This window comes from Aulonocara sp. 'chitande type north' Nkhata Bay, linkage group LG6 (genome assembly GCF_057382095.1).
Source record: "Aulonocara sp. 'chitande type north' Nkhata Bay isolate Kocher_YH1m ecotype deep benthic linkage group LG6, A_spYH_male_GT1.1, whole genome shotgun sequence".
Lineage (NCBI taxonomy): Eukaryota > Metazoa > Chordata > Actinopteri > Cichliformes > Cichlidae > Aulonocara > Aulonocara sp. 'chitande type north' Nkhata Bay.
In genome coordinates, this window is record NC_141349.1 from 33,669,138 (window position 1) to 33,696,402 (window position 27,265).

At 41.1% G+C, this 27,265-nt stretch overlaps 1 protein-coding gene across 2 annotated transcripts in view; it reads right to left on the bottom strand.

Moving 5' to 3' along the window:
- The window catches only part of adcy9a (adenylate cyclase 9a), a 49,652-nt gene extending 25,626 nt beyond the window's left edge, over positions 1 to 24,026 (bottom strand). For both annotated transcript variants that reach the window (XM_086296438.1, XM_086296437.1), the window contains exon 1: positions 19,992 to 24,026. In XM_086296438.1, the coding sequence (XP_086152564.1) occupies positions 19,992 to 21,831 (1,840 nt within the window). In that variant the 5' untranslated portion in view covers positions 21,832 to 24,026. The remainder of the gene's footprint in view (positions 1 to 19,991) is intronic.
- Positions 24,027 to 27,265: the final 3,239 nt, after the last annotated feature.

Sequence of the window (27,265 nt, forward strand, 5' to 3'; positions counted from 1 at the left end):
TTCTACATAAGTGCTATTCCAGGTATGCAAGATAAGAGCTCTTAGGACAAATACACATTATTATCAGCGCATGCCTAGCTCAGCTATGTATGAGACCTTTTCAGGGGTTCTGTGGTCCCTGCAGCTTCATGCATGTGCTATGTGCAAACACTTGCTTGCATGCTTCATACACATGTAGTAAAGATTTAATGTTTCCAAAAATCATTTCAGGTGAAGACTGAACTGGATACATCACAGTAATGAAGTAATGAATCCCTGTCATAAAAATAGATGTTAGATTTTTTTCTGTTTTGTTCTTGAAAAAACAAAACAAACAAAACTGAGGTATGAACTGTAATTCTGGCCTAAGAATTGAGCTACGAACCAAGCTGTGGATCTGGAGAATCTGTACAGCCCTAAGAAATCACATTTCTGACAGATACTCTATTGTACAGTCAATTACTCTACTTGGGAGGAACGAAAGCATAATTCAAGAGTTCTGAAATAAAGATCTGAGTGCTCGTTCTATGAAATTCCTCGTGATCTGTCTGCATGCCAATGTACTGTTTTCATTTAACTGAAAAAAGAGGAAGATATGTAACCATGTGTCAGTCTGATATGTGTGACTGATGAGCATCCAGTTTATATGTGAAAGCTCGTGCGTCAGTCTGATGCTGAGTGGGAGTGTTTGTAAGTTGGTCTGTGTGCTACAGGAGATTATCAAACACACACACACACACACACACACACACACACACACACACACACACACACACACACACACACACACACACACACACACACACACACATATATCCATCCCTTTCAGTCCTCCTGCAGGGAGTTAACTCAACTCTCTCCAGTTTTTGTACTTTTATTAAATTAGTCTAATGGAGCGAAATGTGGATACGAAATTTTTACGTTCCTCTAAAAAGTCCAAGGGATGGTGTAAAGTAAAGCTAAATTATTCAAGTTTTTTATTTATAAATAATTAAAATGAAAGAGACGGACAAGCTGATAGCCAGTACTCTTAAAAAAACGAAACCCAGAAGTTGGCCAGCAAACAAAAGCCGCACACACACAGTTCACAAGCTGCACAAACTCTCTGGTACTAGAGCTCGCCTTTCTCTGGCCTTAAGTACTCTGGCCTAATTTCTGAGTAGAGTCAGCTGCACAAAAGCGTGGCACCTAAGGTGGGAGAGACGGTGGACACACCCACGCAGAGTCAAAATCACAGCAGGCCCAGCTGGGGCCGTAACAGATACTGTATTGGTACAACTGACACTAATACCTAGGTATCAATTTCTTTTTCTAACCTGTTGCTTTCGATAAAAGTCTAAGAAAACTTCCAACTGATAACGGTATTGGCTGAACTAATTTTATTATTAGATGTATAATAGCTTTATAGGGTTTTAATCCACTGTAAGATGCAAAAATTCTCTATTTAGAGATTCGAACCAACAGATGTGAGTTGCAGTTTCACCAAAACTTGTTATTAAGCTTCTTATCACCATAAAAATCATTCTGTTAAACTAATTTAATCATTCGAGTGTCCTGTGCTTTATTTTGGGCCCTTGAACCAGTCAGTGTCCTCACCCTGTGCTACTCAACTACAAGAATCGGTGTTACTTTATGTATGAATAATTTGTACAACAGTGACGTGGGACTTCAGCTACAGCAGATTATCAGGAAATATATCCAAGTAATTGTTTTAAATGGATCATTTAGACAACGAGCCTAAATCGGAACCAAATAATGGAAAAAATATTAAGAAACACAATGACTGATGGTTTCGTGGATTAAAATTATGTGAATTAAATGCTTTGCACTGCGCAATCAACATTTCGTAACCTGACCTCAACTAAAGAAGATTTCTGACTGCAATACTAGAAAGCACTCTTTGCATCAGAACACCAAATGAGGGAATGCCTTTTGGAAACATATCATTCATCACCCTAGTGAGGTTTTAAAAGCCTGTTCCCAGAATCTATGTCAATGAGGCTAAAAGCTCTTCTGGAGGCAGTTGGCCCACAAGCTTAGTAGCACACTTTCATTTTTCATAGATGAGAAGCCAAGAAATTCCTTAAGATGCATCAGTCTGACACCAAGAAAACTCCAACTGTACTGAATTGGCAGAGAAACCAGTCAGTAAATCTGATTACATAACCGGTAAACAAGAGTGGTCTCGGTGGAAACTTTGAAAATTTGTGTTCCGTCTGCATCTATAAGTAGGAGACATTTTCACTTGTATTAATAGGAACTGCACCAGTGTTAATAACTGGTTAAGTTAAAGAGTTTAGATAGACAAACATCTATTTTGTGAATTTCCCTCTTACTCCAACATGCCTTCTTCATAACAAAAATGCTGACATGCTACAGACAAAGATACGGACAACTCAAAAACAGGCACTAGCAAGCGGCACACAGATTGTAAAGATGGTGAAATCGACCTAGAGTATTTTGAAGGCCATTGAGCCTCACAATGCCTGGCATAATCCACATTCCTTTTCTTCTTCCATTTCAGATTTCAAACGTTGTCAACAGCGTGCTTGAAAGTCTAAAACAAACCTTGAGGGAGTTAAACGCTTGATATAACAGACAGTGAAAAGATGAAGTTTTCCAGCAGTAAAGTGCACAGCAGGTTGATAGTTGTGCACATGGATTCAAAGGTATGAGTATCTACTGCTTTCTAAGGGCAGCACACTACTACGTGTCTGTCTATTGATCTTCTACAGGCTCTGTAAAGGCAGCACTCTGGGAGAAACTGACACCAGTACTCTAAGCCTCAATGCAGCTCAACGGGCTTTATTGATTTATTCAGACCAGCTGCCTGGAGCAGAAAGGGTTCAGCTGGGGACAGCTACACATACTACAACCACACATACAAAAACACCACAATGCTCATGCTGTAAACACTTAGCCATATACCTAGACATCTAACAGAGTTAAGAACCTGACCAACCTAAATTACGTGGCAGGATATCTTAAAGTTTCTTCCTCTTTAGTCTCCTTTCGCATATCATTTTTCCAGACTAAGCCATTGTCAATGATTTTCATAACAAACATTTCAAACTCTGTGCGTGCATTGCTGCAACAGAAAATTACATCTGTCCAGCAACCACCCCCGCCCCCCAACTCCCAAGAATGTTGTCTGTTCTTTGTCAATTAACATCAAACAACATTTGATGTATGTTACAAGACTCAAAAAATTTTTTTTTAAATTATAGAGCCAGATAAGATAAGACGTGCTGGCACTGCATGTAGGATAAAACCCAGTTGTTGTTGTTTTCTGCACAAACTTCCAATTTATCGAAGCACGAACAAACGCACAGAGAAACGCGTGCACACATCAGAGATGCAACAACTCAGAGCTCGTCGTGATTACATCTTCCGTGATAGCCATGTGAAGCTGTGTTGCAATGTTTTCAGATCATTCAGGTAACAGAACTGGTAAATATATTGGGAATACATCAGAATATTCTAGTTTGTTTTCGCTTCATGTTCTAATTGCGATCAAATGTTCAGGCCTGTGGTTAAAAAAAGGACACAAACCGAACTGTGGGTTTCAATAATTATTACTTTATTATTATTCATCCTTTCGCAATCTGTCCATGCATCGTTTCATAATGTTTGTTTTTTTTATTTAATAGATCTGCATTAGATGACCTTAACACACGTTGAACCCACTTATTGAGGTTAAAGCCTGCTAAAGACTGCTAAATCATAAACTAACACACAAATAAATAAATCACAACACAGCAAATGAGATTTTACATTAGCAGCTCCGATGTTATCTCCTCCTGTATTAGCTGGACTAGCTTCTTTATGAATTCAATTATGTTTTGTAACAGTATAACGTGTCTCTTAAGCTCCTTGTGGCTTTTGTTTGGACCCTAAAATTATTTAAGAATGAATGGACATCCTAATGAGAAGGCCGAAATGTACCAGTGTGGTCATGGAAAATATTTGCAACACGCAATGTCAAAACTAACCACATATGACAGTAGTGTTGACACATAAAGCAACAGCTACTTTCAGTTTGCTATCTGCTATGCCTTGTTTATGACAAGTTTCTTAGTTTTACAGCTGTATTAACACGCAACTTTAACTTAAAAATGACACAACTGACCAGATGACATAACATTTATAATAACCAAAAACAAAAACAACTTTATTTTTTTTGCATATCTTACCTCCTTAGCGTATACCGTATTCAGGAAATATGCAGCATCTCCATGTGGGAGACACATAAAGTGGATGAATCAAACTAACATGCACACACAAAAGTACCATTTTCTAAGCGTATGACTCATCGAAGGTAATGCAATGCGGTACGATTGCTCTTTTCCCTTATAGTCTCATACATTAGAAACCATCTCCCAACTTCTTAACACACGTGCACGGCTGGTTTTACCAGACCAGATCCACACAGGCATGAATCAATTAATCAATCAGTGAGACACGAAGATGAATGGAGAGGAAGTAAAGCTGAGTCGTCACATTCCACATGCACACTTGAAGCCCATACACATCATGGCTACACATACTCACCTACACAAACACACACATGCTACACAAACACACACGTGCTACACAAACACACACGTGCTACACAAACACACACGTGCTACACAAACACACACATGCACACACAGAAAATTACTCTCCAGAAAACAGACTCCCAACTCCCTGACACTGACACACATATAAACGCGCTACTCTATCAACATTAAAGAGCACCTACTGCACTCTTTCATTATTTACACTATATATACTGTTACAATGGCGGATGCTCAATAGTTTGAATTTTGTGTTTATAAAGTCCTGTAGTATACCTTTGAAGAGAAGAGATTTCTATGACGTACTCCAGAAGTACTCCTGTGCAGTTAGTAGTACTTGGGAAAATGGCAAATTCCCCAGGAATTTAGTCCTTCTTTGAAAACACCTGGACCAGGAACCAATGCTTATCCCAGGGGAATTCTCCTATGATGTGACGCACAGTGTATTTAATTTAACAATTTAAATGACAAATAATTATATGGAATATAAATACAAATATTTTAGAGCCTAATTTTAAAGATACAGTGTGTAAAATACCACTGCTAGATGTCAGATTGCAGTCAAATGACTACTGTCTTCTTACCCCAACCAATTCAAGTGCACAATCCTACTAAGGTGATTTGTTGAAGATCTCCTGAACCTTTGTGTCGGTAAAAGTTGCTGCTTTGGCCTAACAGTACCTGACAAGCTGGTGACAGGAGGGTCAGATGTATAATCTTCTGACACTAAGTGATTGGGCCGATAAATAAGCATATTTGTGCAAATTTTTGCTTGTTAGAGCCTTGACTTCAGTTCAGGAGATGAGTGTTGAGGTGAGGAGGAAGAGGATGATGTGGAAGGAAGGAGAGGGGGACAGGAATGGAAGAGGAAGATGAGAAAGACGTAATTCAAAAGAGATAATACACATGTACAAATGTGAAATGGTTAGCTAGAGATATCTGTGATCTTTAAATTATTTTACGTGGCTGGTCTCGAGTCGCATACATAGAATGCAATCAGGCAGGATGGTGAAATAAACTGTTCAGACTACTTCCCTCAGGAAGGAGGTTCTGCAGCATCCGGTCCCATAACAGCAGACTGAGAGACAGCTTCTCCCATCAGGCTATCAGACTGCTGAACACGTCATAGACACCTCACCTCCACTACTGGAACTTCAACATTATGCACTCCATACTGTACAGTAATGCCACTGTTTTGCACATGTCTCAACTCTGTATATTTTTATATATTTTATCTATTGTTTACTCTATTTAATTTGTAAAATATGTGTACACACACACACACACACACACGTAGAAAAATATTTAGTATACACATCCAGAAATGCATATACTATTATATATTGTACATATATTTATTAGTTTCAGATGTAGCCATTCTTGTATTTTGCTTGTTTACATTATTGTATTTTGCACAACTCTGTTGCTTGTGAAGCTCGCACACAAGAATTTCACTCACATGTGCTGTACCAATGTACCTGCACATGTGATGTGACAATAAAAGTGATTTGATTTGATTTGAAATCAGTTTCGGCCACTATTTTCAAAGTGGAGACCAACATGGCGACTTCCAAAAAACCAGCAGCTGCTCCTTTGCATATTTAATAGATTAAATCAAACTTTATAATGATGCATTCATCAATTTGTTGCAAGATTTAATAATCAATAGATATTTATGAGTGTAACATTCTTTTTTTTAATTAAATAATATTAAAAATGACTTACTTTATCTTTAATATAAATGAATTTCAGATAATTTCGAAAGCTTTGATCAATTGTGATGGCCTTTTTCACTTTCCGATGTCATACAGCACAATGATTTGCTCGTACATACAGGCTGAATGATTTTGCAGCTTTGCATTGATACACACCCTTAGTACATATAAAGATAAACTCCTGAAAGGTAGTTCTACAATTCGTAAGCACAAACGTAAACATGAATCGAGACAGACTTGATCCAAAAAATGTGTACAAGTGTGCAACAAGCATACCGAGACAAATGTCTGGGCAAATGTTTTAAAACTACATCTGACATTTCAGACCATCCCCAGAGAGATGGCTCATTCCCAACTCACTACTTCCTGACAAATGACCTTTGACTTTATGGCAACTTCCAACCACATGATCAAAACAGTGACCCAAAGGTCGTTGACTCCCCTCTGGTCCCACACACAGAGAAGTGAACGTATGTGAATACAAAAGATGGATGGAGACACTTCAGCAGACTAATTAAAGAACTTCCATCGTTCTTTGTTTTCTCATTCTTTCATTTTGCTGCTTGAACAATCAGAAATAAATAAATCCAGAGCTAAAAATAGATTTAAACTTGCTTCCCCCTTTCATAGATTTATCCTCCAACTGTCCAATTTTATTCACGTTCACCTTCAACTTCTTCTCCTTTGTCTCGCCAGACCTTACATCTCGCAGCACCTCTCGCTACCTATTTTTATAGTTGATCTGCCTCGTCTCTGCTGTCTTGTTCTTTCCCTTTTTTTTCAGCTGTCTGCCTTCAACTTTCTCCCACCGCTCACTCTTCCCCTCTCCAGCCCTTCCCTTTCCTATCCTCCAGTTTTCTCCCTGGTCCGTGGCGGGTCTTGAGAACAGGGCTCGACAATAGCAGAAGCCTCCATATTTGGACACGCTGATGGAACCGAGGGATGAGGCTCTCACACGATCCTCCTTCAAATACCCTCCCATTCCTCCCTCTCATCCATCCCTCTATCCCTCCTCCCTTCCCTCTTTTGAGCCATCATTTTAGTCCAGGGAGTTCCTCACTCTCTCCCTCTGCTTCATCCATTTCTTTTCCTTTGCACCACCTCCTTGATCTTTTAAATGTCATTGCTGGGATTTAATAAAGCGTCTATAGGGACCCTGGTGGGTTTCTTCTCTGGTTTTGGTCAAACACGAGACCTTGGTCCCGTCGCCCAAGGGTTTGTTCGCATATTTCTAAATTGGTCTAATCAGGAAAAGTTGTAAAAGTCTGACAAACAACACAAAATGTTGACTTTGTTTTTTCATATACATATTTTGGAGTTGGCATTAACGGATTAAGGTTGGGGTCATGGGGATTTCCTATTAACATCGTGTTTTAAGAAAACATATTAGCATTTTCATCACCCGCAGTTTGTTTGCGCCACAATCAGGAGGTCCTACAAGTGTGTGAGTGCGCGGCATGCAGTACAGCGGGTTGACAGGAAAAGTGACGCACTCCAACTGCCACTGCGTCACTCTGATAAACATACAATCACGCACACACAGCTGTTAAAAGGCATTTAAGTGTCTCACTTCGCAGAGTCTCTTGAGTTTCGCCCGGGGAGGTTGCTGTTCAGCGGCAGAGGAAAGTCCTTGAGGAAGAAATGACCAACCTTGGTCTTGCTCGGGAGAGCTGATGACGACTGATGCATCACTTTTTTGTGTGTGTTTTTTTAATGCATGCGCACACGGATGGGCACATACTAATCTTGACTCCATAGTGTGGTGGTTAAACCTAATGCAAAACACATGCAGTGCGGTGACAGATATTTATTGTCTCCGTGAGATCTTATCTGCTTCTGGTGCAAATGAACTTGATTTGCAACACTACAGAGAACAACTGTTGCACAGAGTGAATCATTCTGCTATCTGCCATAGATTCACAATGTCCAGTCACACAGTCACAAAGACACATACACACCTCCTTGCTGCCCAAAGCTAGTTTGTGGGAAATCCTTGGGAAAAGGTCATAACCACAGAATATGCTCCCTCTCTTCTTTTTCCCCTCCCTCTTTTTCTCTTTCCACTGATGTCACACAACTCTCTCTTTCCACAGACCACCAAGGGATGCCACTTTGCATTCCTATTATAGTATGATTTTACTGATACAGGTTTTTTGAAGGCTATTAAAAAGATATTTGGAAAAAGAACTTCTGCCATGTTATTGTTCAGTGGCAAACCTCCACTAAAACAGCTCACTGTCTGGGCAGTATTTACTTCTAAGGAAAAAGAATTGTTTTTTGTCTTCTTTGTTCTTTTTAAACATATTTGTAGGCTTTTGTTATTGGCTCAATAAAAACAATAGATAATTGTTTTTTTCATGATTTATGTGCATTTAATACATCTGTGGCATTCATTTCATTGTTCCTTATATAACATTATTATCACTTTGACATTCAGATATATCTATTGACACTAAAGGAAAGGTCAGAGGTCAAATGTGACATGATATTTTACATCTTTATATGGTACTTTCTATATAGTTGACAACACACACCACACTTGTAAAATTCATAGTTTCTAAGTTATAATGATTTTTAATCCATTTTCTACCAATAGATCATTAGGTTTACCCTAAAGGCCTTGGTGGATATAAGCAGAAATGAAGGGGTTGTTAACATGACTCCACTCTATATTCATACAAAGTTTCATCAGATTTCATTCAAAGCTTTTCGAGATCTCTTGTTTACAGACAGAAAGACATGCATGCAAAAACAGAACCTCCTTTGTGAAGGTAACCAGAAAGTGAAACTCTGAAAACTGAGAATCTCCTTTGTGGGAGTGTCCGGCACCGTTATACGTGGCATGAACGTGTTTTTAAATGGCAGGAGAAACCTGAGCAAAGCTGTAAACAAGGATGACATGTGAACGCCATACAGAAAGACCATGGCTGGGTTAGAAGCTAGGCCCATCTTTCTATGAACCACTGGCTATTTTGGGTACAACAAACAAGTGTTTTAAGAAAACACTCAGTAACTCATAACTTATGTAACTTATGTGTATGTATGCACTTCTCGGATATGCTAATTCTCAAGGTCTCACACCTGCAGTCACGTCTTCTATGTGACCAAAGGGCATGTTGGGAAACAAAGGAAATTATTGACTGAACTTGGCAGGTTAGCGAAAAGTCGCCACACCCAGCAAATCAGATCCTTTGTTGAACAGATGGAAATCTTCTACAGATTGCCATTTTTTTTACTTAACTGTAACTACTAATGCGAGTTTTCCTTCTTTTACTCAGTGAAATTATTCTGACTGTGGATACTGTGTTGTGGAGTGCTTGCACCGTGTCTCTATAATTATGCTTGCAGGTCATTTTGACCCACGTGCCATCAGAAACATATAAAACCCAGGCACGAAAAATCTGTTTTTGTTGTTAAAAATTACTTTATTTTCACTAATTACAACATTGAAAACATTGAAAACATTGAGTAACAGCGACTTATCCCAGTGGCTTTATAGCGCGGCAATGTCAGAGGCAGAATAAACTGAGACTCAAGCTTATAGATGCTTTTGTTTGTAGCCTAACCTTAAACAACTCATTTGCTATTTTTAACTGAGTTAGTGGCTCTGCATCCAGGGGTGTTTGCTATTTTTGTTTTTTAAACGAATGAATGATGTGTCTGTGACAACATCTCATAATATGTGATCGTTCAAATGACTCATTGCATACATAGGGAACACTATGTATGTAGCATACAGTGTAAAGTAAAACACAGCGGTCCTAATATGTCAAATCCAAAACTTCTTTGAATTCATTCAATTAAAACAGAAAACTGTAAAAGCCAGAATGTAATGCCTCCCTGTCTTTTTCCATTGCAGCTGTGATATTTAAAAAGAAAATTTTACACACTTAAAAAGGAAAAAAATACACATCTACACAAAACCTTGCCTGCAGTACAATGTGCCAGTCAAACATTTGAGCAAAGTGTTTGTCTTCCATTCTTTGCTCATGCCTTGACATATCTGGGATGTGACTGCCCAAATCTTATTCTGCCTGTTCCCCTCACAGGCTATAAACTCTTTTTCTCCAAGCACTTCGGCTTTTATAAACCAGTGCAACGGAAGCTCATGGATTTTTTAACAGGCTAGGGGCTGCGCTCCGTATCTATTATTCAGAACAGCCGTTTAACACAGCACCACCCCAGCAAACCATAGCCGGCACACACACACACAGACACACACACACACTCACAGGGCAGTAGAGGCAAACCACGATGCTGCCAAACTGACACGCGCAGCTGCTACGAATGTGGAATTTTAAACAGCTGTCAGATTACACAAACAGACATAAAGAGCAGAATAACTAGCAGGCAAATTAGACATATTATTGTGTCGTGTGCAAACCCTAAATGAAAGTCCGCAGATGTCCATGGCACAACCTTGAGCCACGCGCCAACGTGAACACGTTCAATTTTTGCGATTCTACCAGTCATAAAATCTCTGAGCTGGTCAATTAGTAACAGCGAGGCAGGAGTGTCAGGTAGGCCTTTGCCCCCAGAAAGTGAATTATTATGGCAATCTACCATTCAATGGTGAAAGGGATGACCATGACAAGGCAAAAACTCTCAGGGTCTGATGGCACGAACTGCATCTTACCACATAACCATGATATCAATGGCTTAAACCCGGTCACAGAACATAATAAATGTTATCATCTACTCTCCGAGTCCTCCCACATTTCTTGTGTGCCTCTGAACGAATTCATCGGAATTTCGTCCCCAAACACCCGGACTGATAAAGAGCGGGATTTTTATTGTGTTTTCACACGATTCTTGTGTTTACACAAGCCAGCTTTATCAATCTCTACCTAATGTTGACATTTTTAGTCTCCACTTTAAGCTGTGCTAGCTATTTCACTATATGCCACCCTTTGTACTTCACACAAAGGGTGGCACCTTTGCATGAAGTAAAAAACCAACAAAAACAATCAACAAGTCATATTCTAGCACCGTCACATGGCTTCATGTGATCATGCTGAAGACTTCTGGATATGAGCTAAACGCAGGCAAACATACACCAAATGTAAAGACAGCGCAACGTGTGCCAACGCTGTTAGGTAAAGCTCCACTGAAGCTCAAATATGAACACGAGCATGTGCAAACACACAAATACATGATGGACTCACGATGGACAGAGCTATGCAGGTGACTCCTGAGTAAGGTGTAGGTCGTAGAAAAGACTAGTTATAGATTAAATGTAGTTGTGTGTGTCTGTGTGTGTAGTCTTCTTGAGGACCAGTTTGATTTTTAAAACACAGAGTGGAGGCAGTTTTGGCTACTTTCAAACATCTCGCTGTTGGGTTATAATGGTTCGAGTTAGAGTTAGATTTATTTACTTCTAATACAGGTTGACTTCATAATTTAATTTAAGTACATGTACATGTACAAATGCATGTTTGTGTTTGCTATACATCTGCAATCAGACTAGGACAGGGCCGGGCACGCTTATCAACACTGAACACACACACATACACATTTGAGTCATGTCATTCTTGGGCAATGGAAATGACAAACTTCTAGTGAAATAAGCCGGTTGTTTGAATAACAGCAAGGTGATTAGACAGCTGCCTGGGTGAGGGAAAACTAACTGTTACTACAGATCTATTTAAAGAAACAGATGCAGAGGATAACAGAGCGTTATTACAGGTCATTCAGACGTTAGAAGGAAGGGAAACTGTGTTTCTGTTAGAATCGAGACAAAGAAGACCATCTGTAGAAAGGTCCTGTTCCTATTATATTCTGCTGGTTCATTGGCTCCTGACAGTCAGAGTTACATTATGATTTACTATCAGATCTACAACATCATTTCTCTCTCTGGGACACACAGAGCATTAATGGTAATGGAATTAGGATGTACTTAATATAATACTGCAGGAGACCATTTTGCAAGTCATTTCTGAGCAATTTGTGCATGTACAAGACTGGAGAGCAGAGCAGCGTCACGGTGGTTATGCTTTTCGGCTTTGAACGTCTTCACATTATGCTAAACTTCATCAGGTGTCAACTGAAAATCATTTTAAATTTAAAAAAGTAGTAATATGAACTAAAACACGCACACACAGCTTTATCAGGACAAACTGATTTGCTACGCCTACAAAAATCTCACTCGTTCAGCTTAGTTTCACTTGGATCATATTTTTCCCCATCCATGCCTGCAGTGTTGCTTCCATACTATATTTCAAGGATGTACATATTTGACTCCAGGTGTGAAAAATGAAGCCGATGGAGAAGATCAAATTCTTTTTAAAGGCCACCACAGGCTGCAAAAAGAACCCTGACTATACGGAAGTCTATGAGAAAATTGCTTTATTATTTCAGTAAACATCTTTAAAATGAATTTTAGAAGTTTAGTCTTCCTCAGTACAGTATGATCTCATTTTGCAGTTTATGATTCTAGTTACAGTAAAACAGGAGGGCTTCACTACTTTGTGACTGACTGTTGCTACCATATGAATTGAAGATATTTTCTTTAGGTTCTCAGTCAGATACACATCTCACAGTCATGTCCAGCTTCATGCGTCCATCCATTCATTTTCTTCTGCTTATACAATTAAAGCTACCATGGGGCAAGAGGCAGGGTGCACCCTGGACCGGTCGACAGCCTGTTGCATGGCCAATACAAAGAGACAGACAACCACTCATACTCGCATTCACACTTACAGCCAATTTAAAGTCACCGATTAACCTGACCCACTCACGGCATGGCTTTAGACTTTGGGAACAAGGTGTACTACCTGGAGAGAAGTCACGCAGCCACTGGGAGAACATCCAAACTGCACACAGAAAGGCCCCGGCCTGATGGTGGATTTGAACCACCAAAGTGCGGTCCAACGTGACGTAAAACATGACTATTTTGAGGTTAGATTATCCAGGAGGGACCGACCTCCTGCATGAGAGCCAATCAGCAAACAAAAGAGTTGATGAAATAGTTGGAAAATTATTTTTTTAAGCAGTTTAGAACACGTGTCAGAAATCAATGTAAACTTCCTAAAATGAAAACATAACAAATAATCTGTAAAGTTTTTCAAAGGAAAAAAACATATCATAAGTGAAATGTTTGATATTTCCAATTAAAAGACTGATTTTGGAGCCTGTGTCTGAAAAAAAAAGGAGCTCTACATACAGAAACTACAAGTTTTTCACTGCTTACATCCCGCTGTGGTCAAACACTACACCACACCTAACAAACAGTCCCAAATAACAAGAAGAAGCTACCTTTAGCTGCTTCATAAATGTGGTTGCCACTGCAGGTAACTGATTTGATTTGGCAGACTTTTATGCCACATGTTCTTCCTCACATAACTCCAAAGGGATTTGTGGCTCCTCTCAGGATCAAACAGAGCATCTTTTCTCTTGTTAGGCGAATGTGCAAATCCTATAAGTAATAATATAAGTATCAAAATAGTGCTGCTGCCAAGGATTTCAGTAGATTAGCATTTAAAGAAGCTAGAGGAATTAAATCAGAACTGTTTACTAGTATGTTACCACCATCAAGTCCCATAAAGCGTTTCATACTGCGCTTTATGGGACTTACAGGATTAGTGAGTGATAAGCATAAGCCCTGGTCCTCTTTAATTGCCTGCAATGTCTGTCACACCTCGAGTAAAAACATTAAGTAGTAAAAGTGGTTATATGCCCATACGTTTATTAAAATATATATAGACCTAGTTTTTCCTTTGTTTTCAGCTCTAACGTTACTGTACTTTTGTACTTATCACTTTTATCATACGCAGTGGATACCGAAAGACACGGAGCCGCTTGGAAGACCACCTAGAGAAGTGATTTCAAGTGACCTTTGAACCTTACAGTGAACGCATTCCTCCAAACAAACAGATCGAGGTGATGCACGTGACAATACCATGAGAGAGCCTTGCAAAAGCAGATGAAATGAGACAAAAAAAGATTTTCTAAGAGAAAGAGATGAACAAACACACAGCGTTTTAAAGCCACCCCGGCAACCTGAGTTCACCTGTGAGTGATCAACTGATGTGTACAGTAAAAGCACCTCTGTGTACATAAGACACAAAGACTTTGATCAGCCATTTCTTATCTTTACTGTAAAACACACACAGGCGGAAGCACAAGCCCACGTTTTGTTTGGCTAGCTAGCGCGGTGATGTAGCTCCCAATGAAGGGTGAAGATCTGAAGAGCAGAGCAAATTATAACGTGGCAGCGAGAGCACTGCTGTGTGTTTCTGTCTCTGTGTTACTGATCATCTCCTCCTGACAGGTTTTGTTAAAAATCAAAAAATCAGGATTAACAGCTGAGAAACTGCAGCTACTGAGCGAAAGCATGAAATACTCTTTGGCCTGTGCAGCTGTCGTGGTTCTTTTGTGCAAAGACTGGTTTCAATAATGATCCTTTTATCATACTGTCAATTTATAAAGCAGTTTTTAATGGTTAATTATCTACCACACCAGACATTTCATCAATACATGTGCGTGCCTGATAAATGTTCAGTGATGTTGTTTAGGGGGGTTTTAGTGTTGGTTGTTGTTGGGGTTTTTTGTGTGTTATTTTACTGATCAGCTAAATGATCAGCAAATCCAGAATATACTTCTTTATACTGGCAAAACTCTAACTAATTAAATCACTGTTCAAGTGTTCCAGTAAGGCTTGAAAACACCATGGTTTTAAACTGAAACAGCTCAAATGGAGTCCATATACATTACATGTAATTAATGAGCCAAGGAAAGCTTGTTTTGACATAGTGTGAAAGTCACTGTCTGGGCAGCTTTTGAATGTATTTGCATGAGATTTGGAACTTCTTTTGTCACTTGACCCATGAATACCCCGATCGTGTTGAGACAGATAGGAGGAACGTGCACGGTGGCTTTCACAGTAAATGATTTTGCTAGCATGTAAGATCTGAGATTAATAGAAATGCTGAAAATGAGCCAGTCACCTTTACCTCCAGAAAACAGTGGTTGACGCCAAATATAGTGAAAAGAATACAAACGGACAGCCCCGTGACACACTAGGGCTGGCCTGGTACGGCTAAGGATCTGCTGTTTGCAACTGCATATTTAGGTGACATGTTTGATTTAGCAAAGACTAATCAGCCTGAGGGCATGGACTTTCCACTGAAACTCCATGCAAGAGTAGGATGGACCATTTTGTAAATATGTGTGCGAGCGTGTGTGGAAAAAAGCCAAATGCATGCAGCTTGCATGTATACACGTGCAAGCACACAAATATGTATACACACGGGCACCAAGTTTAGACGCAAATCGAAACTGAAAAGGCGCTAGTGCTACGCCATGATACCATGAGAACAGTTCAAGGCTGATACCTTGAGTCTAGCAGACGTATAACAGGCTGCTATATTGTACTGTAAAGGAAAAACATTGCGCATTAGCGCAAGAGGTAAAGCAGGGATAAAGAAACTGGCTAAACACGAATACGCGACAGAAATGTGCTTCCCTCACCACCTGCAGTGAAATCTGAGTGTGTTTGTGTGCTTGAAGCTAAAAGAGATATGGCAGGCCTGGATTAGAGAGGACGGAGGCGGCACGAGCATTTGAGCAGAGCAATCAGTGACACAAGCAGGATTTAAATACGAGGCGAAGCAGGAAAATTGAGAATGCAAAAATCATCTCGCTGGAAATAAACTGTGTGTAAAATCTGACAGCACGAACAATAACATCAAAAAGGTCAAGCAGAAAAAAACCACACATGCACAGGAAAGAAATACAGCAGCACACACAGGCCTAATGGGCTTTAATAAAAAGTTGCTGTAGATTTGGAGCTTTTCAGTTGTGGGTGTGAATAGATATGCATCAAATGAGCAAAGGTAAATGGAAATTGTCATGTACCACTGAGCTGGAGGGAGGATTTGGACCCAAAGTGCAGGATGCAGGACGCAGGACGCAGGACGTGAAAGCGCTTCAACTTTATTACTGGTAACTTAAGAAGCGCTGCTATAACTACCACATAGTTAAAAAATTATGACTTCTTCTTCTTCTTTCAAGTAAGGCAAGTTGTAAAGAAAACAGATTCCTCATGGTGCACTGAGATGTGATTTGCAGCTGCGTCATCCATTGCACAAACTGCATTTCTGATACAGGCTGAGTATTTGTAAAGGAGAGAATGGCAAGTGGTGTTTCAGTGAGAGAGAATGAATGGAAGCATGACACCGGAGCCGGCTCATTCAGCCTAGCGAAGGATCTATAGCAAAGCTGTGACTAAAGACAGACAGCAGACAGCACTAAAGCACTGTTACACAACAGGACCACATGTACAGGCCTGGGTGACAGGTGGGAGACTGAGGCAATGAATGTGTTACACAGTGAGGATGAGGCAAAGCAGAGGGAGAGATGCGGTACATGAAAGGGAAGAAGACCCCGACATGGGGTGAAGAGGAGGGGGAAACGCAGCTTACAGACGGAGAACACCGAAGAAACGCACAGAATTAATCACTCGTGTCAGACAAGGAGAACGGACACCGTGAATCATAAAATCTCAGTTTCGCAACTGTCTGAGATTAAAGGTACCGGGGATTAATAACTACTCTGTAACCTATTTTCAAACCCAATAACTGACTAGGGTTGTGTGTTTGAAATTGAGGCGTATGGATAACAAAGGGAACGCTGAGAAATGGGACAGCTCAGTTAGCATTTCACAGTAAGTCAATAAGCAGTATATCAGAAAAAGCTAGCTTGGAGACAGTGACCGAATGAAGATGAGAGAGGCCATAACTACACAATAAATTGAGAAAAATGTCCAAATGGGAACATTTGGCTACAGCAGTTGCAACAGTTTATCTTCAGAGTCAAAGATGTCTTAAAGAGCACAATATTCTGGCAGCTTTACAAATCTCTGGTTTAAGGTGAGAAAACTAACACTGGGAAAAGCTACAAAAGTTGGTTAGCTTGCCGATTCTTACCTTTCTCATTACCTGCCTTTTTCTCCAATCTAATATTCACACAATATTTCTCAATAAAAGTTTCTACATTGAGATTCTCTGAAACACAAACACGTCGATGTGCACCACTGCACAGAACAAAATGCATAAAAAGATGCTGGTGGGTAATTTACAAATAGTATCACTGCTCTGCAATCACACATGCACTGCAGCTCCAAACATGCAGATGAGAACAGAAATGTCAAATGTTGCCTGATTAGCTGGTCTTCATCTTGCCAGCTCTCAAGTCTAAGTGATTTAAAAGTGCAGAAGATGTGCAAAGGTGTGAATTTTGTTACATTTGCTGCTAGCGTGTGGGCGTTTCCTGCACGCTTTATCCAGGCAGCTCCCTTCCCTCCCTCCCTAAACCACATGGATTGTTTGCATTAATGTGACTGCATCTTAAGCAGACTACTTCCTGCTCTGTGCTACTCATGAGAAAGGATAACTGTGGAAATGATCCTGAACCGGACGTACTGGAAAACCGTGAAAATTGCTGTAATCTGAGTAGTTCCAAATGCATTTCACCTGGCACTGTCGGCAGCAGAGTATGCATCACAGCTGAGCAGATGATTCATTAAGCTGTTTGTAAAATACATAGCTGGGACGTTAATTAACGCATTTCCCTTTTTAAAATTACATATTGATTATGTACAAATGCAATTTCTGTCAGTTTATCCATATCAGCACAATCTCTAAAAATCCAGTCTGGATCTAGGCTCTCGTTTTTTGCTCTTTTAAAAACCAAAAACAAACAAAAAAACCCATCTCTTTCTCTATGCAACAGAAGCAAACTGTTATTCTCATCTCTCTCCCTGAAGGAAGGAAACGGTTTCTGTTTCAGAAGGAAACTAGATGTCATTCTCCACTTTTCTCTCCCTCAACAAAAGCTGCTTGTCAATATCTCATGTTGTCACTGTTCGCCAGTCTAGAAATAGAAAGTGATGGCACCATTTAGAGCCAAGTGTGAATACGCTCTGACATAAGGCCTGACAATAGAACAGACAGTCTCTTTTCACAAGCAACCCAAGATTAGACGGCCCACGAGGAATTCCCTGCTGGATAGATTAGTTCCACTGATGCCGCTTTCGGCAGACTATTGAGACACACTCTGTGTGTCTATAGGAAAAGATATGTCCGGTGGTTATGTGTCATATTATCACAATTTATCATTTTTTAATTATCAAAAATTATGAAAGAAGTCTGTCATGTTTTGTCTTAAGAGTCCTAACTTAATCAAACCACCACCAGCAGAGAAAAGGCTCGAGCATTGGTATTTGGGAGGCTGTGACAATCACTGTTTATTTTTCACATGATGAATGACTAAGCAATCTATTGCAACTAACTGGACTTAATAAAATATCCTGCTCTTTAATCCCGGTAACCCCACTGTATGAATTGCTGAGATTCCTAAACCACCAAGAACAAAAAAATTCCTATACATTTTTTTCCTCAGCAAACTTTATGAATCATTTACTCATGGACTCCAAACCCTGTAAATGCTGAACAGGTTGCATAAAGCTTCAATTTCGTCCCATACTTTTAACCCTTTCTCTGCTGTCTGTCTAGTCTTTCCAACCTATCGCCTCCTTTTCCTACAAATGGTGGTCACACGACGATGAACACCTGCTTAATCCAGAGGATTCCAACAGAATACCTGCCTCAGAACAGTAAAGCCAGCCAGTCCTGCTATTATCAACCGCTATCTCCAGCTCCTGCTGCCCGACCGTGACGACAAATCCCAAACACAGTCAGAAATATGCAGCAAACACAGCACTGACTGAGAGCGCTGAGAAAACAAAAGTCACGTATGGAGGTTCTTTACTTTGAGAAGCACAAAACAGATGGTTAGAAACTGGGTTTAAATAAAGAGTGCCTGATTTGTGCAGCCACGTTGACCTTGTTTGACTTCATGGGAACTGCTTGATCAAACATAAACTTTGTGTATCAGTCACGCTCACAAATCTAAGCCATCTCTGCTGTATATGCCAATACCTATCCTGTTACCCTTGTGCCACAAGCATCCATTTATGTCAATATTATGCAAGTTTCCTGCCTGTAGTGAGGACTTCAAATCCATTTGTTGTTTTGGGAAATTAAAAGGTTCTAATCACAATAACACAAGACTCTGTCTGCAGACTTGTGCTCCCAAATAGCACTTTTATCCCCACAAAACCATTACTGTCATAGGGTATTGATGGAGAGGGTGATATATGTCCTTGAGCAACAACGTGACATTATAAATATGCATTGAATGCTGTATAAGAGTTTAAATGTATTGCAGTGGTTTAGTCAAAAATCCCCCGTGCAGAGACAACATATTAACTGACTACTACTTGAATGACATCCAACTGATAGAAACCAAAACTTGTGTCTCTTCCTGGTGCTCTAATCTCTTAGTCTTTAAGGTTGATCTCCCACTTCTGCTGGTAGATTGTTTCAGCAGGAATAACTGGTCAGATAACATATTTTAGTGCTGTCTAGACATGCACTGACCCTACTCATTCGCAATGACCAAGTGCTAAGATTAGTTAGCTCTCAAGCTTCCACCTGTATGAATTTATTGAAATGTGATAGCCCGCTCTTCCTGCTGTTTAGCAGCTAATTAGCTCTTTATCCCAGTCCAGTGTTCAGTGCAAATGTTACAAACTCAAAGAACTTTGAAGATAAACCAACTGGTAATCTTTAATTTGTTAATATATCTTTTAAAATAATAATCCATGTCTAAGCAGAATTCAAAGGCAGCAACCCTCTCTGTGTGACTGTCATGCAAAGAAAGTTGAACAACCACTTACCCTTCAGTTTCTCCATCACGCTCGGCCCGGCTCTCTCTGCCACACGTCCATCTTCTCTCAGGTAACGGTCATCCAGGAATCCCACAGTGGCTCCTGATAGGTGAACCTTTCCTGCCACACCCAGTTGCTCCATCAAGTTAGCCAAATTGACATCATTTGACCATACGTCAAATTTAAAGCGTTTTATTCCAAGAATCCCACACAGGACGGTGCCTGTATGGACTCCAACGCGCATGCTGACCGTCTCACGTGTCTCCTGGCAGAACTGCTCGATGGCCTGGATCATGCCTAAGCCCATCTCTACACAGCAGTAGGCATGGTCCGGTCTGGGCTCAGGGCAGCCTGCTACGCAGTAATAGCAATCACCCAGAGTGCTGATCTTTTCACAACAGGTTAGCTCACAGAGCCTGTCGAAACGTCCAAAAAGGTCATTGAGAAGGCCCACCAAGGCCGGTGCCGACTTGTTGGCAGACATTTTGGTAAAACCCACAATGTCTGCGAAAAGGATGCTGACAGGGTCCATGCGTTTCATGTTGAAAGGCCTAAATATTATCTGCCCACTAGGGATTGAGGTCTTTTTGCGTTTGTGATTGTTGTGGGGGTTATTCTTGGAGTTTGTGACACTTTGGGATTGTGAAGCTCCACTGCCCCCTCCGCCACTCACTGAAACTGCTGAGGCTGAGCAGGCACCAGAGGAATATCTCTTTCCAGAGTTCTCACCACCGCCCTCGTCGTCCCCCTGCTTCATCAGCTCGTCTGCGACCGGTCGCGGCATGACTGAGTGGATCATGCGCTCCTTCAAGGCCTTCTCCACCTCTAAGTCCTTGCCATGCATGATAGCCTGGCCCACTTTGAGAAACGTGCTGCGAGAACGCACGTCTGACATAATGAACAAATGGATGCCAATCACATGGGCACACAAATGGAGCAGAGCTTTGGCGGGTCCCAGCCAACGGAGAGTGTCAGAAGTCTTTTGAAGGAACGGCAGCCATCCTAATGCCTCAAATAATATAGAATACAGCAGCCCCAACATCACAGAGGCATATAGGCGGACATGGAGGACACTATATAAAATCAACAGCACCTCCATGCACAAAGAAAAGGTTCCCACAGAGGAAATACAAGGGGATGAACATACTGGTGTGCTGTCCTGTGAGGGATGTGAGGCATTCCCACCACCGGCCCTCTCCAGCCCAGTGTAGCCATCGGTTTGTATCTGTGGAGCTAATGTGATGGCGAAGGTAAACGCTATCAGGAGCAAGGAGGTTTGGTTGTACAGCAACGTGTATGACTTTGTGAAAGTAAACAAAAAAAGGAGCACTAGTAAGACTAAAAAGAAGGCTGTAGGGGTTAGGAAGGTGACGGGGTTGCAGCAGTCACTTCTGACCCCAAAGTACACCCCCCAGACCACAGATGCTACTGCCAGGTAGAACAGCACATAACGGAACTGCCGCTGGGTCTGAGGAAAGCACCTCTCTTGGCACGCCTCCTCCAGGATGGGAGAGTCGAACTTGGGGTCCCAGCACTGAGCAGCAGAGCGTTCAAACAGTTGCGGTACCTTCCTGTGAACCCTGGATGTGGAGGTCACAGCCGGTCTGGAGTCTGCCGAGCTGCAGCTGGAGGAGATGCTGCATTTGTGGGTGTTAGGGTTCGTTTTATTCACAGCCCCACGGGCAGCAGCCCCTCCTCCCCCACTGTTGGCAGCCCTCAGGGGCTCATGTTGATGCACACGTGGCGCGCTGTTGGTAATCCGCACTGTCACGGCGCCGTCCCCGCTGGAGTCGCATGCCACCTCCGTGTCACGCATAAGAAGCTGCCGATGATGCTGTAGAGTGGCCATATTGACTGGTGTGACGCGGAGACGAGGTGTCAGATATTAATATTTTATGTTGATATCTCCCGATGATTGCTCAGGCAATTAGACGCGGTGCGTGGGCGCCGTGTGTGCACAAGTGGCACGCGGAGAAGGGAGGAGGCGGCGGTGATGGAGTGACAAACAGGCAGACAGAGGGGAAGCGAGAGCAAAGGTGTTTGTTGGAATAATCACACTGCATGAATGGTGAGCACGGGACAGACGTATTTGCTACGCACGCAGCAGCCCGCACACTCACTCACATAAGACGCGCCGTTCCAGTTTCTTGAGCAGTCCATTATCCGACCCCGGGTTTGCGTCAGTACTCACATTACATGTATCCTTCTCCAAAGAGGCTCTGGGTATGAGCCCGGCTTTCTCTCCAGCTGCGGTAAAAACACCGTCATCACTCTTTCTGCCTCCTGAATAGAACATCCTTCTCGGAAAGGAGCCTTTAGTGATGCATCTGTTTTTGTGCCTTTATCAAGTCGGCCCTGTCGTTACATGACTGGAAATGACCTCCTCTGAGTGTGCGCAATATTTCGGTACTACTGACATTACAGTTAGATGCCGTTAGGGAAAAAAAACCCTTACGAGTTCCCTCATTCCACAATAGCACTGTTTGTTTGGTAGGGGGGAAAGCATTCAAGGCGAATGTTTCATTGTGTGAGCAGATGCTAGATTTAGACTGTCAACAGGCGTCTGGCTACAAAAGTTACTCTGTCCCTTCTTATCTCCACAACATGCGGATAAATGATCCCTTTACACTCCTTGTTTAAAAACAACAACAAAAAACCCTAAAATCTGTGTTATGAACAAGTAGTGCTGACACAAAAACGCGTGGACACTTTAAATTCCCTCATTATAAAGGATCAAAAGAAGTAAACTGTTTTCAAAAAAGTAATGTATGAGCTTTATTCTCCCTTTACACAGAATGTATGTTTTTAAGTACTAAATATTTAAATTCTCGTTTGCCTAAAATAAGGGCAAACGTTTAATTCCCTTATTTCCTTTTTAAAGTTTGAGCTCTGTAATGAATGCGGCTTTACCTTCCACTACATCCACTGTCATTGCATGGCTCAGGCTGCTGAGGATTTGCATTTCTTATTCCCATATATTCCCCTTTTATCTTTACAGCGGGCCCTTGCAAATATTCCACACCGAGTTATTTCGCAGTCCTGTCCAGTCCAAACCCCAGATCATAAGAGGCCTGACAGGCAGGCCTATTCCCACGGATCCAGCCCCGTCCTTTCCTGAACTCCCTCTCCGGATCTCCACCGTTTGTTTCCCCTCTGCCTTCCAAAGAGGGGCTCGGGGAGGGGGTATGCGCTATTCAAAGACGCATGATCAGAACAGAGAAGAGCAGAAAATAGGCTACCATCCGCTGGCCCAAATTAGCGTACGGTAGGTTTGCCTCTGCTGGGAGTGTCTGCAACTTGTTGCGCGCAGTTGGCAAAACATACAGCTATGAGGAACACCCTCGGTCGGAACAGGCTGGTCTATAAATAGTGATGATCAAAACTGTTGCAAATAACAACACCGACAGCGTGTAACATCTTAATGCTTTTCTTCTACCTCCTCTGTAGAAAACCAGAAGCTCCAAAAGCAGAAAACGTTCCCGGTTTTAAAAAGTCGCAAAACGTGTGCAAGTCGTCAGCCACAAACCTCCTCCACTTTCCAAAAAGCTCCCAAACTTTTATCCCAGGCCGTATTTCCTGCGTTTGGAGAGGAGACCCAGTTAAGAGTCTCTAGATATTTGGAGCTGAGGCTGGATTTCCTCCCCTCGCGTTCCCTTAGAGCAAAGAAGGCGAAAATCCCCAGAGCAATACAGAAAACCCTTGGATCTCCTCGGTGGGATTAAAAAAAACCCACCCACCAAACAGCGGTGACTTCTAATCTCAAGCAATTCCTTAGGTCTGGATAGTGCTAGTTTTCGCTGGCATGTGTGTGTCCAACAAACACAACACTGTGCGCTCTGGCTGTGGTGCGTCCTCTTCCGTCCGTCGTTGGTGCCACCCTTTCTCTCCCCCCTCCTGATAAAGCTCTCTGCTGGAGTTGGTGTGGTGGATATAAACACATACAGGTTTGTGGCTGCTTTCGCGGTCTTATCCAGGCGAACGTGGTATCTCCTCTCCTGCAGCTTCCAGGGGTCTTCGCTGTGACTGAAATCCTCGCCCCAGCTGGTGTGCTGGTTGTGACCGAGGAGCCTGTAAAGCAAACCACAGTTTAAAAAACATAGTTTCCGGTCTTGCTTTTCAAGAAACGCAAAGACAGTAAAACATTTTTCACCCCCCCCCTCCAAAAAAAACTTCACCTCGCTGCTCTGTAAAGGATAGTGACTCCGAAAAAAACACGGGATAGAAACAGGATCACTTAAAAACGCACGAACAACATTTTGTAAGTTAAAGTAAAAAAAAAAAGAAGAAACGTTTAAAGCTGGGGAGGCGTGGGGGGGCAGCAGGTTTTCACAATAAAAGCAGCGCACCACTTACACCTAAATAAATATAGTATCTTAACGGTATTTTGTCCATGGCAGTGTTTGTGGCGGTTTCAGTTAAAAAACAAAACAAAAAACAATTTGCTTCTTCACAAACAGAAATATCATTTATCAAAAAAAAAAAAAAACCCAGAAAGGTATGCTGTTGTTGCCTGGCCTAGTTTGCAAGTTAAGCCAGTTTTAATGTTCTTCATTAAAAGGAACCATACAAAAATGTTATAAATGTAATAGATATATAGCTACAGTAACACTTTATTACAAGTACTTGGTTTTTATGTATTTAACTGGAAAATAAGTAACTCAAATAACTAATCAAATAACATAAGTTTTCCAATATTAGTCAGCACTCACCTTAAGCTAAAAGCTAAAGTATAATTAACCTCATATCAAGGTTACAGGCAGCAACAAACCTTTTAAAAGTGATCTTAATTTACCATAATAATACGACACAATTGCCAAACCAGATTGATCACTTTAAGCTAGACTCTACCTTCCTCGATCAGTGTTTGTTGATTGGTGGTTTCCATAAATAAGTACGAAGCTTCGCTGCGTCTGGTCAGAGGGAATAACTGAATGTTTTCTGAGTGATTATCTTCACGCCTCTTCACGCGCTTAACAAGCGCTGTTAAATTAACAGTTTGTGCTTATAAAGCATTAATTACAGTAACACCCACAGAAGAACAAGATATTAATCGGCGTGGTTCCTTTTTTGTTTTGCTTGAAATATCATTTCCTGACTGTGGATATCCTGCACCACACTCCGTCATATCTGATGTGTCTGTTGACTGGAACTTCAGATGAGTCAAGTTTTCAGGTTAGAAGATCAAATATGGCAGTCTTTCCTATAATTACCATTGATTAAACCGACAGTTAATTACTTCAATGCTGGCCTTAAATAGGGGGGAATGGGTTTGACATGACGGTATGCATGTGGGACACTAAAACCCGTATTCAGTATTGGGTTATACTATAAAATACAACATTTTTTGTTCTGGTTAGACCTTGTACATCCTGTCTGATAGTAGCAGAACGTCTTACTTTGTCTTTGAAACAAATGAACTGTTCTCAGTGCTTAACTTGTGCATCCTGATCCACATCTATATTTGTAGAGTCCAGCAACCAAACTCTTCAGATTAGTCTGATGTGTAGGAAAATATGAAATCTAGCACTTTTTCCAGTTGTAAATTACTAATGTTTGCAGTGCAATCAGATCAGATCAGAATCACATTACATTCGTCTTAAGTTAAGAAGTACAGTAATGCTAAATTTGAAACCATGCTGGGCAACTGTGTAACCACAGTAGCAGGGCTTAAATTCACACCAATCAAATTGACTACAATATGTATGAATTAGGGAATTAAGGACTTTTGCAAAAGTCATTGAAAAGTGGTTCCACAACTTTGACATTTGACACAATAGCAATTATCCACGGCAAGTTTGTGGATTAATATCAAATGTATTTTTCTTATGTCTAAGGTGTGTTGACTGTCAAGGATCGGTAACGTGTGCTTTGCTATTGTGCACCACACTGTGTTCACTGCAGCTGAATCAAATAAGTGTTGAGCCACACGTGAATAAGAATATGATAAACAAGGTAATAAATGTTTATTATGCTTATTTAATGTATTTGTGAATCTTTAAAGAAGCAATAACGTTTTAACTTTGAATTGAAGCAAGTTGCCCTCTGAAGTGTGTGCGTATGGCATGTGGGTGGCGTGTGCATGCTTGTGTTCAAGAGCTTACAAGAGAGGCCTGTTTGAAGAGCTGATAAAGCTACGCTGATAAGTGTGCGCTGACACTGTGCACGGTCCCGTCTGTCAACTCAGCAAACACAGATTATGCTCAAACACAGATGAGGATGTGGAGCACATGCATAGGTGAGTTTGCACTGTACCGTAAACATGGCTGCTTTTGCATATTGACCACAGCAGGGAAATTAAGCTCTTCTAAATAGAGCTCAGTGTGAGCAGTAGGCCTGGAAGGGTGAAAATACTTTTTTGTTGTTGTGACTTTTCACAGCAAGGTGCTAAAACTGCGGTGACAATCAGCATGATGTAAACGTTTACCTTTAAATATATCCCACTTTTGAAAAGCCTAAAATAAAGACATTCTTAGCCTCGCTATTGTCATATGGCAAAGTCAGTCCATTAATCTGCGTCACCCCACCACACTGCTCGACTCGAAATATCTCAGCAACTGCTGGATAGATTATCCTGATATTTTATAAGGAAATGTGTGGTGCTGTTGCAGTGAAGTGCACACGCAGTGATCCCCTGATTTTTCACTTCATCATCATCAAACTGTGGTCTGTCTATGCTCCACTTTTCTGTCTTTTTTCCCCCTTACCCCAAAGAGCAGATGCCTGTCCCTCTCTGACTACAGTTCCACTGAGTTCAACTTCAAGTTCACTTTATTTGTCATTCCAGCTGTATTAAAACACACTGGGATAAATTTGTGTTTCTCCCAGTCTGAGTGCAAAATTGCTAAACTGAAAACCACTCCAAACAAGATAGACTTCTACAATAAAGAGACAGTACAAGGTCATACAGTGCAACCAATGCTGGAGGTCTTCCTGTTAAAATGGACATTTTGCTCCCCACTGTTGCCAAGTATTTGCTCATATACGATTGCCTGAGTGTTGGAGTTCTTCCTCTAATATTCTATGATCTATGAACTGGAACTATACAGATAAAAATGAAGTTAAATTGATAGATAACCGTAATTTGTGTGATTCTTTGGGCTAGTATCAAATATTCCATATGACTTACCATTTAGAGTGAATGAGCCAACTTAAACTAACATATTAAACATGACAAGCATGCTTTCTTTGCATTAGTATGGTAGCAATTCCATGTTGGAACAATCACACTCAGGCGCCTAGCACGAAAAATCATTTATTTGATCTAATTCAAACAAATAGTGGTA